We start from the raw sequence: 17,938 nt of genomic DNA, 5'->3' as shown, positions 1-17,938 counted from the left end.
GTGTGTGTTAAATGTACCTCCTGGATCTCCAGTAGATGCTCGGTGCTCCTCTCTGCCTTGGCCTGCACGCGCTCCAGCTCTGCAATAAAGGACATCAAACACATTGTTCTCTGTGCGCGCACGCATGGACCACACGCAAGATGCTGTGTACGTACCTATGTACAAGTACTGTGCGTACACACACACACACACATACAGTACACACTTCAATGCCTCTTTTCCACTGCCGGTTTTCTGGTAGGCCTACAGCTCGACACAGCGTGACTCGGCCGCCACGTTTTGCTTTACGATTAAGCCGTCTCGTGCCCAATCGAAAAGCAAAAAGTGGCGGCCGAGTCGCGCTGTGTCGAGCTGTAGGCCTACCAGAAAACCGGCAGTTGAAGAGAGGCATGAGAAAATTTGGTTCATCTTCAAAAGTCTCAAAAACAAAAAAGTCCAAGACAAATTTCCTTCGGGACCATTAAAAAGAATCTTGAATCTTGAATCTCTCTCACTCGTCCTCCCTCACACATCTTCCACAACTACTACAGTGAGGGGAAAATGGCTCTCTTCGGAGGGCAATGCGTTTGCCAAGCTGTCTGGCCTCGCCATGGTAAGCATTTCTTTCCACCAACAGTCATGCTGAGACAGAGTTGCTGGAGTTATAGCCATTCTAAACTGGCATTTCCTTCAGCCCAGTCCGGAATTAACTGCTGCAAGGAGACAATTTCTCCAAAGCCAGACACTCCCTTAGTCAGCACCGATCTGATAGCTTTGTCTTGTCCACATCCAGGTATAAATGGACTGCATTTAAATGGCCTGCATGTATAAAGATGTCAACGACAAGCCCGACAGAGAGGAAAGGAGAGATGTGGTTGGAGACAGCACCATCCAGTAATATGGGGTTCCCAAACATGGCCATGACAAGGCCACCCATATTCTGGTAGATTTTAGCTATTAATTCTGTGCACCCACTTTCACTACTCGATGGAGTTGGTGCATTCCTAAACCCATCCAAGTACTAAAGAAAATACAATACATATAAAAAATTGTTGAGAAAAAAAATTATAAACACAGTCAGTTAGGGATGCACCGATACCACTTTTTTGAAAACCGATACAAGTACGAGTACATTAATGTGTGTACTTGCCGATACTGGGTACCGATACCGATACCTTTTACCACCAAAATACAATGAAAATAAATGCATGGCCTTGTTTTTTTCCACCTGTGATATTTTTATTGTCCATTTCCATGTAGATTTAAATGTTAGTAAACGTATGAGGTGGCACTTTTTCCATGCTGCTTTCAAGTCCACAGAACGTGACAAGATTTTGCATTGTTTTGTGTAATAGCAGTATCGTTCCTGGTATCGGCAAGTGCTTGACGAGTACGAGTACGAGTATAATGAGCAGTATCGGGTGCCGATACCAATACCAGTATCGGTATCGTGCACCCCTACAGTCAGTATATCCTGCATACCCTTTTGTGTAATGTGCACAAACAGCAGGCAGCGCAGGTACATATACCGGTAGGCTAAGGCAGTGATTCTCAAAGTGTGGTCCGGGGATCACTGGTGGTCCGCAACAGAGCTCAGATGGTCCACGAGGGGATTTCTTCTTTTCCAAGATAAGCTAGTAGTAAGGCTGTAACGATATTGCATCGAACCGAGGGATCGCGGTACGCAGACCCACGAACCCCTATCGCGAACCTTCCTCGCAGAATCGCGATGCGCCCTTTTAAAGTTGTTACCCCTCAGTCTCGAAAACAGCAGGATACAGGCAAATGCTTGCATATGCGCGTAATGCTTGCATATGCGCTCAAAGACAATTAGAAATGGGGCGGACATGAGCGAGTAGCCTAACACTTCCATTCTCCCCTCTCTCCTGTAAAATGTTCCGTCCAACCAGCACGTGCATTGCCGCCCACAGCAACCTCCGCGAGACAAAAAACTTTGGCAAACGTCGGAAGGTAAAGCACAGAAATGAACAACTGACCAAGAAGGCTTTATCAAACGTGTGAAGATGTTTTTGATTCATGCATGCGCCGATGTATGTTGAGTGGAGATAGACGTTGAGCGGAGAGAGAGAGCGAGAGAGCGAGATGCTCCGCCTGACCAAATTTTAAATCGCTAGAGCTCTATATGCTCATAAGGGAGTGTCTGAAGTCGGGCGAACGTTTAGGCCGATGTGGATATTAGGCAGCATTATTTCCTTAATAAAATAAAATCGTGGGGTATATCGAACCGTGGGTCATATATCGTGATACAAACCGAATCGTGGGTTGGGTGTATCGTTACAGCCTTAGCTAGTAGTAGGCTATATTTGTAACATTTTCATGTTTTCAACACAATAAGGCTTATAATGTGAATAAAAAGTAAGTGATCTGCATCAAAATTAGCAGAGTCAAATTAGCACCCATCTAACTACCAATTCAGTTGACAGATGGTCCCTGATCATTTTGTGAGGGGGGGACAAAGTGGTCCTCCGTCTGAAAAAGTTTGAGAAACACTGGGCTAAGGTTCCCATAGGCCTAGAGTAGTCTGTGTGTGTGAGGCAGTGCCCCACTAGGATTGCTTATTAGAACTGAAGAACGTAAATGGCAGCAAACACGCTTGTGAGCCGAGCAAGGTGAAAGGAAGGGAAGGGGTCGGCAATTCATCAAGAGAAGAAAACGATGTTTTGGTAACTTGAATTAATTAATTTAATCATGATGAATTGGTACCTCTTAGTGTAATCACAGCATAATGTTTTCCAGATGCTGAACAGCAGCTACTAGAGTGTAATTTAAAAAAAAATGTTGCCAATAAAAGAGAAAAAATATTCGTTTCATCAAGTCAGCGAGATAAATCTATGGAATCTGAAATGAAGGTCATGACATTTCTTTCAGCATCTGGGAAAAGAACAAACAGCGCAAAATGCAAAGTGTCCCTGTAGGTGAAACAGTGCTTAGTCTCGTCCGAGTGTAATGGCTCTACCATGCTGATGCAGTGCTGAGCTGGGCAGAGCAGTGCGGTTTTCAACTTCATCAGCAGATGTGTTATGTTTTTGTTCTTATTATTTCAGTATTACTGCACATTACTCAAACATCACTTGCCAGACGGGCCTCATTTGGTCCAATAGCCTTCAGCTAGCAGGCTTACGTTGGCGCCAACTGGGGCTACTATTGGGATGGGAAATGGTATTGGTAATAGAGCAGGGAAGGGAAACCTTTTTCATTCAAGGGGCCACTTCAAATTGTATGAAGTCCTCCAAGGGCCGTGCTATGAAAACAAACCAGGATTTCCCTCTGCACTTTAGGCCTATATTGAAGGCTTAAACCTTTACAACAGACCCCAACTTCACTCGGTCCCCTGAAAATATAACCTAATTGTACTGCAAATGTTATTTCTAACATGTCCTTACAAAACAGGTCATATTTAATATCACTATTTAATAGTGAAACTGCACAACATTAAAATTATGTCGGGGGCAGATAAGATGGCCTCAAGGGCCGTAAATGGGGGGCCTCAAGGGCCTCATATAGGGCTTTCAGGCCCACCAGAACGGAGCCGGTGCCGGTGCCTGCACCAGTTACGTTCGGCACTAAAGTGCTTATCTGCGAACAGCCCGTGTTCATAACGGGCTCTGAACTTTTCCCGCACGTGACTGTGTTACCCGGATGAACCTGCTGACGGCCATGCTCCCGTCAGGGTTTGTGGAGAAAAACCTAGTATATTGCGTTTCGCATTGGGAACCAACTTTCCGGCTCGCGAATGCTAAAATCTGTGCCGTGAACACAACGGCCGGTTTGCGATTAGGTGCGGGAACGGGCACCGGCACGGTTCTCAGTCGGCCTGAATGCGCTAATAAAGGATCACAGGCTGGACTCCAATAACAGGTCTATGCCGTCCCCTAAATGACTGAGGTGCCCCTTGAGCAAATCATTGGTCATCTAATCCAGGCATTGTGCTAACTGTGAGTCATTTAGGCGGATGTCATTGCAAGATTCATGAAGGAGAGGTACAGTAAATGTTTTACACATTCACTGTATTCATGTCGCACATAATCATTCTGCCTGCTCTCACAGACCCAGGCAACAACTGGAAAAGAAAAAAAAACCCTTTAGCAGAACTTTGAGCACTGAGCACTACTTTCATTACATTACATTACATTGCACTTAGCTGACACTTTAATTTTATTCAAATCAACTTACAGTTATTATTTTTCAGGGTATTTGTTACAGGCCCTGGAGCAATGTGGGGTTTGTCCAAGGGCACTTCAGCCATGATAGGAGATGTAGGGAGAGGTCAGGGGGGACTCGAACCTGCAACCCCTAGATTAGACCAACTCTCTAACCACTAGGCCATGGCTGCCCACTACTTTCAAAACCTGAGAGGTCCATCTCTGGCAACTAGGGATGGCACAAACTGCACCGAAAACCGAAACCGTACAATTCACACACATACCGAACCGAACCGTGCAATCCGTGGCAAACCGCAATTCATGTACTGCCCAAAAAAAATCATCACTTTGTAACTGCAGTTATATAAATATTGTTTAATATTCCCAGTGCACCATTTATCATGAACTAAAAAAAAGAACCGTAGAGAACCGAAAACCGTGACCTTGACACCGTGATATGAACCGAACCGTAAATTTTGTGAACCGTACCACCCCTACTGGCAACCACTGACCATATTAGACTACAGAGAGCCCTCTGCTGCAGAAGCCACTGCATTATTCGAAACTGGTCAACAAGTGTTAAAAAAAAAAAAAAAAAACTTAAGGCCTCGGCTGTGGCTCAAACGGCTAAGGCAATGTGTTGACACACCGGGGACCAGTTTTCGATTGCGGTTCAAGGTTGTCCCCCGCTTCTACCCTAACCTACCCGACCCGACCGCCTACCCCATCTTTACCCTCACAACAATTTCCCCGCCTCCTCTTCAGTCGGCCTGTCATAATAAAGGCAACATTCCCTCAAAAATGCTTTTAATAAAAAGAAGGTAAGAGAAAGCCCTTAAACTACAGACAAGCAAGACAGAGAGAGAGAGGTGTCTTTATGGGGCACACGCATGGAGAGCTTATGCTCGCTATGTTTAATGTTGGGGGAACATAGCAACTGGGCTAATTTCCCAAAATAGTGGAGCGTTCCTTTAACTTCTCGCCCTCGCGAGACATTTAACGTGAGACAGGGCCCTATATGTGTCGTCAACACTGAGCGGATGGACGCTGCGTGTGAATCAACGCTCTCTGACATGTTCTCTGTGATTTAACTTTTAATTGTAAAATCCGTGAAATAAACGGTCCGCGCACACAACCTCCGCAAAAAGCGCTCAGTTTCGCTACTTGTCCGCGAGCGCCGTAGGATTGCACAAGTTATCAATTTAAGATAGGCCTACAGAGAACAGCGTGCGTCTTTTCCCTCAAACGCAGCTCTGTCACAACATCGGAGCCCCAACGAGACCACACGCTGTTTTTTTAATGGGGTGGAGACTCAAGAACAGGTCAGCAACACATTTTGCAGTATTCAGAAAAAGAGAAACTACCAACCGGTGCGTTGCTGCACAACTGATACGGCGACGTCTTCTGCCTCAAAATATCCTCACGTTTCTTCATAAACGTGCGATTCAAAGGTTACTCAAAATAACTTTAACCTCCTGAATTTATCTCTTATACTTTCCCAAGAGTCCCAAACCCTACACTCCTTTCACCTTTTTCCTTGATACTGGAAAGTTTTCCGTGCTTGCAACGCGGCCGGTGTGGAGAGTCTGTTCTCTCACATCACGTTTGCAGATCAGTTAAAAGCGTCTTGAAATTACGGTCAGTAGGCCTATATTCATTACAAATCGCAAACTTACAGCTGTCACGCAAACTGAGAGCTGTTTGAGAGGCATTCAAATGTGTGAACTCAAGTTTGCTACACAGTGAATGGATTTAATGAGTGAGAGCGTAACTTCACTAATAGCCTAGCCTACTTATTGATTGATATTTAGCCTATGTATTTATGACTGCAGTGTTGGTTTTTATATTTGTATGAATAGGCCTGTGTGTGTGTGTGTGTGTGTATGTGTGTGTGTGTGTGTGTGTGTGTGTGTGTGTGTGTGTGTGTGTGTGTGTGTGTGTATGTGTGTGTGTGTGTGTGTATAGCCTACATAGCCTATAAATAGGCCTATTTATATACTATAATATTTATACATAGACCTTTATATAGGCCCTATGTATAGACCTATAATATAATATATATTATTAGGGATACATTAGGCCTATATTATGATAATAAAAGAATATGGGTAATATGTAGCCTAGTGGGCACCGGGACACACTGCCCTGGAAAAAAATGGACCTCTACTTCAAACAGGTAGTGGAGGAGGCCGTGGTGTGCGGGGGGTGGGTGGTTGTCTGTGGCGTTCCGGGGGGTGGGGGTTGCGTGGTTGGGGGGGCCCACTCTAGTATCTTGCAGGGGGGCCCCAAGTGTTTGTGTTACGCCACTGGGCGCAAGAGTACGTAGCATTCGTCTTTGGACGACCTACAGGTTGCAACAAGTGATATTCTTTACAATTCCTCTCTGGAGGAGGCAAACAAGGAAACCTGACCTAAATTACAGACATGATGTGGCCAGATTATGGATTTTCACCCATTAACAATGGGGACTAGGGATCTCGCCAACCCCACTGCCACTCCAAGTCATTTCTGTTTTATTAGGTTTGTCAGCATCCCGTTATTGTGCCATTTTGTGTCCTACGTGGTACTGTACCACACAAGCCTGCAAGAATTGTGCCTTTGGGAGAGCACACTGCACCCTCAACCCTTCTACAGTGGAGGTACCCTTCTCTGTGGGTGTATTTAATATGCTCACCAGCACAAGGCTCGGACGTAAGGTGGTATAACCACAGCTAATGCCCATGAGTTAATTAGCAATCGGTAATTCATGTACTGCAATGAATATGCTTCTTAGATAATCCACACAAAACAAACACAATCATTAAATCCATTTAAGTAATAGTGGCATTATCTGTGGTTGTACCACTCTGAGGTGTGTTACTACTAAAACCTAGCCTAGTAAACCAGCGCCCCCCCGCTGGACGCCGACATTTTTCGGCTGCGAGTGGGTCTGGCCTCGGCACATTAACCTGAATCTGGCGAACCAATCACAATGCAGATTTTTTTAAAAATTTGTTTTGAATCAAAGCGGGCGGGGATTTGAATGAGTGACGACCAAGCTCGCAACATTGGGAAAGCACATCAACGAGAAAGATCGCTGATTGGTCAGAGCGCCGGCCTATAGGCACAGGCACGGTTTGAAAAACAGCTGGTTGTTCTTATCAACAATATTTGGATGTATCGTTCATCGGGGGCCAGACTAAATTACACATCCAGTCTCGCATTTAGGCTGGTTTATCAGGATAACATTGACCCATAAAAGCGTCTGCTAATTGCAGTGTTAGCGTCTGCTAATTGCAGTGTTAGCTCTGCTCCTACCGGTGCTCTTGATGCCCAGCAGCTGTTGCCGTGTGAGCAGCTCCTCAGCCATCTCATCCAGCTGCTTACGAAGCTCCGTCACCGCCTCCGTTTCCGTCGCCGCGGACACCGTTGCCCTGGGCGTCCCGGCGCCGTCGGCGACCACCAGCATGGTCTGGGCCTGCTCGGCGTCCTGCTTGATCTTGGCCAGGTCGCTACGCATGGCGGCCAGCATGTTGTCCATGAACTCCATACGCTCCTCCTGTGAAGAGCAGAAGAGATGCTTTTTTTTATTAATCCCTTCGGAAATTAAGGTGTCTGTCAGCTAGCATAAATACACAAATACAAAAAATACACAAAGACCAATACATATTAAGAGAGGATAGGACAGGAGAGGAGATAGTAGACTTGTCATTGTCAGCCAGCATGTCATTATTGTCATTGTCATTATTATCAGCCAGCATGCTGTCCATGAACAGGACAGGGTAGACTGTTATAAAACCCTTCAACATTATCGGTACATGTAAGCTACACATTGCCACCAGTATGCTGTCCTTAAACTCCATATGGTCCTCCTGGTATGAGGAGAGGAGATGAGATGAGAGACAATATCATTATTATAACTTGTACACCACTCATAACTGCCAGCATGCTGCCCATGAACTCCATACACTCCTCCTGGAGGTTGAGTTGAGTTGTGGAGAGGAGAGGATGGGAGAGAGGCCTTTTAGGATTAGGGCTGGGTAAAATAATCGAGTTAATCGATAATCGACCGAATCGAAATTCACATAATCGATTCACAGGGCACAAAATCATTTTTTTTGGTTCTTTTTCTTTTTGTTCTTTTTGTTTAATTTAGGTCTATGGAAAATACCCAGTAGGTATTAGTCAATTAGGCCTAGGCCTACTTATTACAAATTAGCAATCTGTTAACACCGTCAAGCCACAGCCCTTTGACATTTTTACATAAGAATAGGCAACAGCATCTTTTGGGGGAAATCCTGGCACCAAGAAGGGAACGGATTGAATCGATTCGGAATTAATCGAATCGAATCGAATTGAATCGTGATTAATCGATTCAAAGCCCTAAGAATCGAAATCGAATCGATACAGGAACATGGCTGCGATACCCAGCCCTACTTAGGATTATACACATTTAATAATTATGCAACACCAGGGACTCTTTCCAGCATGCAGCCCATGAGCTCTGTACACTCCTCCTATGGGAGAGGAGAGAGGTGAGAGGAGGAGACGTTTTGTTAACCAAATATACATATTTTGTCATTGTCATGGTCACGGATGGCAGCAGACATGCTGTCAATTAACTCCATACGCTCCTCCTGGCACAAGGAGAGGAGAGGAAGGCCAGGCATTTTGAAAAGCATTACACACAACACATATATACATTATGCATTGCCAAAATTGCTAAAGGGAATAGATAAGAGTAGAATATTATTCTCTACTCTTAGGGCGCGAAGAGGAAAGGAGGCTTTATCGTAATCATTATACCTCGTCATTATGCAACACCACACATTATCGGCAGCATGTCCATGAACCCCAAACGCTCCCCACAGGGATGAAGAGAAGAGGGGAGTGGAAGCAGAGTTTTTTTTGGGCCCCTTACCAGGCACCGTCCCGCCACTGGGACGTTGTAATAGTCACTGAAAAAAACGTAACTACCATAGTACTACACCACTATAGTTCAAAGGGCCTTTAGCAATACATTACAACTTTCTGATAAAAGCTCATTTGAAAGGGGGTAGCGTGTCTTAAGGGGATTAATAATTACAATTTTTTTGTCATTATTATCGCACATCAAATGTACAATGAACACAGACACTAGCACGCTGTGTCCATGCAAAATATTATTAAATAAAAAAAAAAAAAATCAAATACATGTGAGGGTGGCCACCGCTACCAGTGTGTGAATGCGAGTGTGAATGGGTGAATGTGAGGCAGGCCTTCAGATAAGAACTGTTGATAACTGAATGAATGAGCCTCTTTTATTTTGTTTTGTTTTTTTCTTCTTTTTTTGTAATACTATGTATTCAACGATTCATGCTATAGCTTCTATTACCTGTACTATTTATATATTTCTATCTACTCACCCGGGTGATTTGGCCTAGTCGTCTGATCATAATAGACTATATCTGGTGAATGTAGTTGCAGATTTAACCGTCTGCAATATATATATTTATTTTTAATTGTTTATTTTATTAGAATGTGCAGATTCTCTTTTATTTATCTGATTGTTGTTTGTTTATGTCCATCTTATTGGACAGATAGCCTACACACTAAGTTATTCACTCACCAATCTAAGAAATATTAATACTCTCCTACTTATCATCTTGATTATTCTTAATACAATACTTCTAACTTACAAACTCCACCTGTGTGTTTTGCTTTTGCTCTGTGGTGGTACACGATCCTTTCTTTAGTAGCGAGCCTAGGTTGTATTGATGCGCAACGCAAGCCCAGCGGGTAAAGACAATATTTTGTCATAATAGTGAATAGTTGGGAAGTGGGTTACACATACATGTAAAGTAAAGCGCTTTGAGTGGTCGAAGGAGTGGAAAGGCGCTATATACAGTTGAGGACGATATTATTAGCCCCCCTTCTGAAATTAGACATTTCTCTTGATTTCTCAGTAAGAATTACCATTATTCACCGTTTCTGTTATTCTGGAAACAAATACACTGATGGAGATAATGTTCAATGAGTTGAATTTGGATTTTTCTATTGTTACGATGAGTTTAAACAAAAAAGGGCAAAAATGACTAGGACAAAATTATTAGCCCCCTGATCATTAATAGTCAATATGGCGCCATTTATGGGAGTCACGTGACCGTGCCCAGCTATGCAGACGTAGATTTCCGAGCTCTGCCTCGTAACCCTCCTAATTTAATATATTTCTGAAAACTGCCGTTTATTTTACACCGTTTGCCTACCTAATGTCGACTACCAGCATGTTGGGTAAAAGGGGGCTGGAAAAATCGTCACCAGAAAAAAAGAAACCGAAGGAAACCGTGAGTGTCACGCCAGAACTGGATGCTGCTATCCTGAAGGCTGTACGTGTAGCATTAGCAGAACAACAACAACACTTCGATGCTGCTATTTTATCTGCAGTCAAAGCAGCAATGGACAGTGCGGTAATACCAGCTCTATCTGATTTAAAAGTTCAGGTTAAGCAGACGAATGATGCTGTGCAGAACGTGGTGGCTGATGTTGAGCACCTGGGCAAAGTGGTGAACAAAAGCCAAAATAAAGTTGACTCGCTTCAGGCTACTGTGCGCGCTAACAACCGAGATGTGCAAGAACACAGTGAGCTAATCGCTGCCCTCAATGATAAAATCACTGAAATGGAGGATAGGAGCCGGAGGAACAATTTAAGACTGGTGGGTTTAGCCGAGTCCGCTGAAGGTTCAGATCCAATTGGGTTCCTGAAAGCAAATCTGCCACTATGGATCCCATCTCTAAAGGGACGTGAGATAAAAATTGAGCGAGCACACAGAATGTATGCGAACGAGAGGTCCGACGACCGTCCACGCACTTTCATCTTTAAATTGCTGGACTATACTGACCGCCAGGCGATCTTGGATGGGGCACGGGAGGTCTTCCCTATTTCCCATGATGAGCAAACCCTGTCCTTTTTCCCGGATTACAGCGCAGCAACGGGCAAGAAGCGAAAGGCGTTTACCGATATAAAAAGGAAAATGATCAAGTCCGGCCTGAACGCATTTCTCACGTACCCAGCACAACTCAAAGTCCAATTCCAACGCAAAACACACGTCTTCAAATCACCTGTCGAAGCGGAGAAGTTTTTCTTCAGCATCAAAGCACCAGCCACGACTCATCGGACGTCTGCCTCTTTCCTAGCAGTCGAGGGAGAAGAGGTGGAGCGCAAATCCAATGGCCAGAGCGCTGACGCGGACTACAACGGTCCCGACATGGATACATCCCAGCCAGCCCCGTGATTGACACCACTCTCTCTACCCCCTTTTCCCCCCACAAGGACGGTAACATTGATCATACTTGAACTATGGTTTCCGACCTATTTCGTAGGTTTTTCTGACTGAAGTGCTTGTATGGCTACATCATTTGGGTTTGGGGATGCGTTTGCATTGCGGTTAACTAGTCACGGCTCATAGCAAACTTGCTTTCTCTCAGGTCTTGGGGAGCGGGACTACTCCTGCGCCCCGGCGACCTGCTTCTCTGTATATAGTTTTTAGTTCTACCGTCATCTTGTTTTGTTTTCTTTTAGAAGTCTTTAACTTGGGGGATACAGTGTGCACATGTTTTAAGTCACTGAAAATGAGGGGCTCAATGTATGCATCGCCAGAGATATCTTTACTTCACTGTTACATATTTTATGGGTGACATCAATATAATAAGCTGGAATGTCAAAGGCCTCAACTCACCGATTAAACGCACAAGGGTTTTAGAATTCCTCCAACGTCACCATGTATCGATTGCTTTTCTCCAGGAGACGCACCTACGACGAGGGGACGTTCACCGTTTCCAGAATAGGCGTTTTAAAGTGGTAGCACACTCATGTGCAAATACTAAATCAAAGGGCGTTTTGATTCTTGCAGACAGAGGTTTACAAATAGATTTAGACCATGTAGAAGATATGGATGGTAGATTTGTTTTGGTGGTTGGCAGGTTTAATAACACACGTTTACTTCTTTCTTCCATATATGCACCTAATGATTTTGATCCAACATTTCTTAACTCAGTTCAAAGTAGCCTGTTAAAATTTCCTGACACTGACCAAATTGTGTGCGGTGATATGAATTCCGTTTTAAATCCTGCCTTGGACCGCTCTTCAGGGAACACATATGGCTTAGCCTCCTCAAATGCATTGAATGCTTTTCTAAAAGATTTAAATTTAGTAGACATATGGCGAATTAATAATAATTCGGCCAAAGAGTTCTCCTTTTACTCAGCACGTCATCGTACTTATTCCAGGATTGATTACATCTTTGTCTCACCTACTCTAATTAATAACATGAGGTATACTAAAATGCTGCCTATCCTCTTATCTGACCACTCCCCCATTCTTTGCAACTTTCTGCCTCCTTCCCCCTCCTCAAAATTTAAAAGATGGCGATTTAACACTTGTTTGTTGACCAATACAGAATTTTTGGTAAAATTAAAAAATCACCTTGTTGATTTTATTGATCTTAATAGAGACTGTACCAACCCACAACTTTTATGGGAAGCATGCAAATGTGCTATACGAGGTTTTTGCATATCTTTTTCATCTTTCCTGAAGAAAACAAGAAATAAAAGATTCTCTGAACTTGAAATAAAGGTGGGGACACTTGAGAAACAACAGAGTGAACAATTTTCAGAAGAAAGGGCAAACTTTATCTCCATTCTTAAAACAGAATATAATGCGCTCTCTCTTCAAAGATCGGAATTCATTTTACATAAAACTAAATTGAAATATTATGTTCATGGGGATAGGCCTAGCCGACTTCTTGCCTGGAGGCTAAAACAAAATGAAGCGAGAGCGTCAATAAATGCCATCAAAGACAAAGGGGGCAAGATAATTACTAATCCTGTGGGGGTGAATAATATTTTTCGTTCCTTTTATGAAGACCTTTATGCTTCAGATGCTAATTTTAATCAGCAGAAATGCACAGACTTTCTCAATAGGTTGTCATTACCCAGGCTTGACCCGTCTGACTCTGATTTTCTTGATGCACCTGTTACATTAGAGGAACTTAAGAAGGCAGCTGAATCACTTAATAAAGATAAATCTCCTGGCTATGATGGGATACCTCCCGAACTATATGTTGCGCTTTGGGATAATGTGGGACAGCTTGCTTTAGACTCTATTAATTTTGCAATAAAGAACAACTCATTTCATAGAGATCAAAAAACGGCTTTAATTACCCTTCTCTTGAAAAGTGGTAAAGATCCACTTGACTGTTCAAGTTATCGCCCTATCTCTCTGATTTGTGGAGATTTAAAAATGTATGCAAAAGTATTAGCCAACAGGATTGACACTGTAATGGATAAATTAATACACTTTGACCAAACTGGTTTTATGAAAAGAAGGCTGGCTGCAGACAATATACGTAGACTTCTTCACATTGTCGATATTACACAAACCCTTCCAGTTGATTGTGCAGCGCTCTCATTGGACGCTGTCAAAGCTTTTGACAGAATTTCCTGGCCTTTTTTGTGGGAAGTTCTGAAACAATTTGGATTTGGCCCCAAGTTTATTTCTATGGTTCAGACCCTTTATGAGACTCCCCTGGCTTCTGTCATAACAGGTAATCATCAGTCCACAGCCTTCACATTACAGAGAGGGACAAGACAGGGCTGTCCTCTCTCTCCACTCTTATTCGCACTGTCTGTGGAGCCTTTGGCACAGGCAGTTAGAGAACATGACCATATTCACCCCATCACTATACACGGTTCCAAACATGTAATTTCTCTCTATGCCGATGATATTTTACTTTTTCTGTCTAATATAAGAAGTTCAATCCCCCATGTGCTTTCGTTATTTGAAGAATTCAAAGATATAGCAGGTTATAAGATAAACTGGTCAAAATCGGTTTTACTACTCCCTCTTAACTCTGAGGCAAAAGCAATCCCACTTCCTCCTGGTATCCCTTCTAATTCTACCATGCGCTATCTTGGTGTGGATATATACACATCTGTGTCTAAAACTGTAAATGAGAACTATGCAAAAGTGTTCCAGAAGGTCAAAAGTGACATACAACGATGGAGTGTCCTGCCTGTATCTTTACAGGGAAGGAACTCCATTATCAAGATGAATATACTACCCCGTTTCAACTTTTTGTCTTTTATGTTACCTGCCCCCCCTCCTGCAAAACTTATTGATCAAGTCCAAGCTATGACCTCCAGATTTTTGTGGAATGGCAAAAGGGCAAGAATCAAATCAACCACCTTACAGCGTCCCAAGTTGGATGGAGGCCTATCCCTTCCAAACTTCAAATTTTATCACTGGGCCTTTCAATTACAAGCGTTGCGTACCTGGACAACTGTGAACTCTGCAGTACCTTGGAGGGTCATAGAGGAAGCTATAGCGGCACCCCATAGGTTGCAGGACCTTTTGTATATTAACCACAAACATAAGAGCCGTACTAAGCTAGGTAGTATAATGTCATACTCCCTTTTGGTGTGGTATAAAGTGCAGAAATGTCTTGGCAACATGCCCTTGTTTCATAAACTGTCCCCCCTCTGGAATAACCCTCTTATCTTAACAGCTAATAAACCATTCACATTTCCCCTGTGGTCAATGAAAGGTATCCATACTTTTGAAAATATATATGGTGACAATGGTCTTCATTCTTTTCAGGAACTGAGGCAAAAATTTGACATTCCAGCTTCTTCATTTTTTCTTTACTTAAGATTAAGATCTTCTTTGATGGCATGTGGCTTGAAGTGTGATGCGCAAATACAGACTCATCCACTGTCAGAGTGGTTTGGCATCTTTCAATGGGCCCGAGGATGGGTCTCAAGAGTATACAAAGAACTCACGCGTTCTCAATGTAACCTACTACCCATCACAAGCATCTGGGACAGGGAACTTAAAGACTCTGAGCCGAACTGGAAAAGGATATGGACAAATATTAACAACACCTCCAGGAACTGGAGCCACCAGCTTATCAATCTTAAACTAATCCATAGATGTTATGCCACTCCTTATAGATTATACAGAATGGGCTTGCTTTCTAGCCCTGAGTGTACTTTATGTTTGAACACTGTTGTGGGTACAGTAATGCACATGTTCTGGGAATGTGACAAAGTTTCAGCGTTATGGGCTCATGTGTGTAAGGTTATGAGTAAGATACTCATGTTTACAATAGACCCAGATCCATGTTTATGTTTGTTAAATGATGACACAGTCTTGCATTTTAAAATAATTTACAGGAGGATCATTTTTTGTGCATTTACAGCAGCTAAAAAAACTATTTTGAGTTACTGGCATGATAAAAACTTGAATTTAGTCAGCAACTGGATGATAAATGTCAGATACATGGCCAATTTGGAACTCTCCACAGCTCGAGCACATCGGGCAAAGCCAGAAACTGTGGCTGCTTGGGGACATTTTGTTTGTGAACTGTCTGAACTCCTTAGAGGCTCTTGAGTTAGGCCTGCACCCCTCCTTGGACAATTCTCTATGGTTACAGTACCATTGGATGACAAGCCCCCACCCCACCCCCCCCCCCCCCCCCCCCCCCTCTTTGTCCACTATTCCCTGACTTCATGTTATGAGGATGACGGTTTGTTTGTTTGTTTGTGTGTTTGTTTGTTTATTTTTTTGTTTTTAAAAAACCTAATAAAAAGTTAATCACACAAAAAATATGGCGCCATTTTTGAACCAAAACTGACAACAGGCTCTGAAAAGTTGCTACCTAGGTTGGCTCGTGCCCCACTAGGGATTTTGGCCCATTTCTTCACTGCAAAGTGTTCTAGCTGGTCCAAATCGCATGGATGCTGAGCATAGACATTAACCACACACTCTCAGTGGGATTGAGGACTGGACTATGAGCGGGTGATTCCAATATCATGGTTTTAGTGTCCTTGAAGAACCTCTGAACTAATCTATATGTATGCTTTGGGTTACAATGTTGTTGGAAGACCCAGCAATCCAGATTCAGACCCAGACTCCCTGTGTCTGAGGCTGAATAACAGACTAAACTTGATGCCCTTCCACTATGTGTAACTGTGGAAACTGCTTAGCCTCATTAGACCAAAGAAGCATTGGACACCTGCCTAGATGATTGTTATTGACCTGGCCTCACCTGGAGGTTTTTTTTCCCCCAAGAAAGACAGTTGTTAGGGCTTGTCATCATATTGGGCTTTGGGGCCATCATCACAGAAGAACCCCTTTACTAAAGGCAGTGCATATCAGAGTGTTATTGAGCTTTGCCTGTGAACATTTGAAAGTCAAAAATGAGTTTTGAACGTCTCTGCTTTCATCTGATGATATTCAATTGCACCTGCTTTGATGCATGAATTCTGCCTCTGTCAGGTGAAGAAGGGGATAGGCCTTGAATCGTTATAAGATGGTTTCCACAATTAAACATGGTGGTGGATGCATCATTCTGTGGCAGCCTCGGCCACAGGAAACCTTGTTTGGGTGTACGGCACTATAAAAACTGAAAATTATGATAGAATGTGGAAAGTGACCTTGCAAAAATATGCTCATAGAGGGAGTTAAGATCTTCACTGGATCTTTCAATAAGATAATAACCCAAAACTTGCATCCAAAATAGTTCAAATGTTCTTCAAGGATACTAAAACCATGGTCATGGAGTGGTTCAGACCTCAATCCTTTAGATAGTATTTGAAGAGTGCTGAAAATGAATGTCCATCCTCAACATCCATGCAATTTGGACCAGCTTAACTATTTGCAATGAAAAAAAAATGGGCCAAAATCCCTGGTAGGACATGTGCCAACATAGTTAACAACTAATCAAAGTGCCTGGTGTCAATTTTTGTTCATAAATGGCACTGTATTGACTATTAATGATAAGGGGGCTAATAATTTTGTCCTTGCCATTTTTACACTTTTTTGTTTAAACTCATTGTGAAAATGGAAAAGTCCAAATTTAACTTATTGGATACCATCTCCATGGTGTATTAAAGAGCTCTTCATTTGTTTCCAGAATAACATACATTTATTAATAATGATCATTCTCAATGATCAATGAAGAGATATGTCTAATTTCAGGAGGGGGGCTAATAATATCGTCCTCAACTGTAAATGCAGTCCATTTACCATTGAATTACCAGAAAATACGGTGTGTGGAGTGGACACAGTGGGCCTAAATGCAGGCAGAGGTGGGTAAAGGGCTAGTAGATGATTCAGAGGTGTATGAGAAAAGGCCACTTGAACTAATCATCATGGCGGTTAAGGGCTTTTCATTGAAATGGAAAGAGGACTTTATAGCAAACTACTGCATGACTGCTAGAGTGACACAGGTTTTTTTTTTCATTTTGTGAAATGAAGAGAACACCATTCCACATTATCATCAAATGTACATTGTACAACAGACACTAGCATGCCGTCCATGAAGTACCGGTACAATATTACGCAACTCTGTCTCCTAGTGTGGGCAGACGAGATTAAATGAGGATTTAAAATGAAAAACAAACAAAAAACATACACATTTTGTCATTTTATCATCACATGACAACATTGCCACCAACATGCTGTTCATGACCTCCAAACGATCCTCCCGCTGTGGTGGTAAATAATAAAAAAATCATTGTGCAACACTGCGCATCATTGCCAAAGTGCTGTTCATGAACTCTAGCTAGCTTGCAATCTATGAACTCCGTACACTCCTACTGGTGAGGGGAGGGGAGAGGAGAAGAGAGGTGGCTTTTTTATTATGATTATTATTAACATTTCATCATTGCCCGTGAACTTGATGACCACTCCTACTATAAGGAGACGAGGGGATAAGAGAAGAGAAGGCAGCTCTAAAAAAAAAAAACATGCACATTTAATCATTATTACGCCACAGTAC

General features: G+C 42.9%; 1 protein-coding gene across 1 annotated transcript in view; it reads right to left on the bottom strand.

Annotated features, from left to right (window-relative positions):
* Window positions 1-17,938, bottom strand: part of kif20bb (kinesin family member 20Bb) — a 62,554-nt gene that overhangs the window by 31,263 nt on the left and 13,353 nt on the right. The window contains exons 16-17 of the mRNA XM_063221536.1: window positions 7,440-7,680; window positions 18-79 (exon numbers count right to left, since the gene is read on the bottom strand). Of these exons, the coding sequence (XP_063077606.1) occupies window positions 18-79; window positions 7,440-7,680 (303 nt within the window). The remainder of the gene's footprint in view (window positions 1-17; window positions 80-7,439; window positions 7,681-17,938) is intronic.

Source organism: Engraulis encrasicolus, chromosome 17 (assembly GCF_034702125.1).
Source record: "Engraulis encrasicolus isolate BLACKSEA-1 chromosome 17, IST_EnEncr_1.0, whole genome shotgun sequence".
Taxonomy (NCBI): Eukaryota; Metazoa; Chordata; class Actinopteri; order Clupeiformes; family Engraulidae; genus Engraulis; species Engraulis encrasicolus.
Note: the sequence above shows the minus strand (reverse complement) of the source record. Positions and strands in the feature narration are given on the sequence as shown.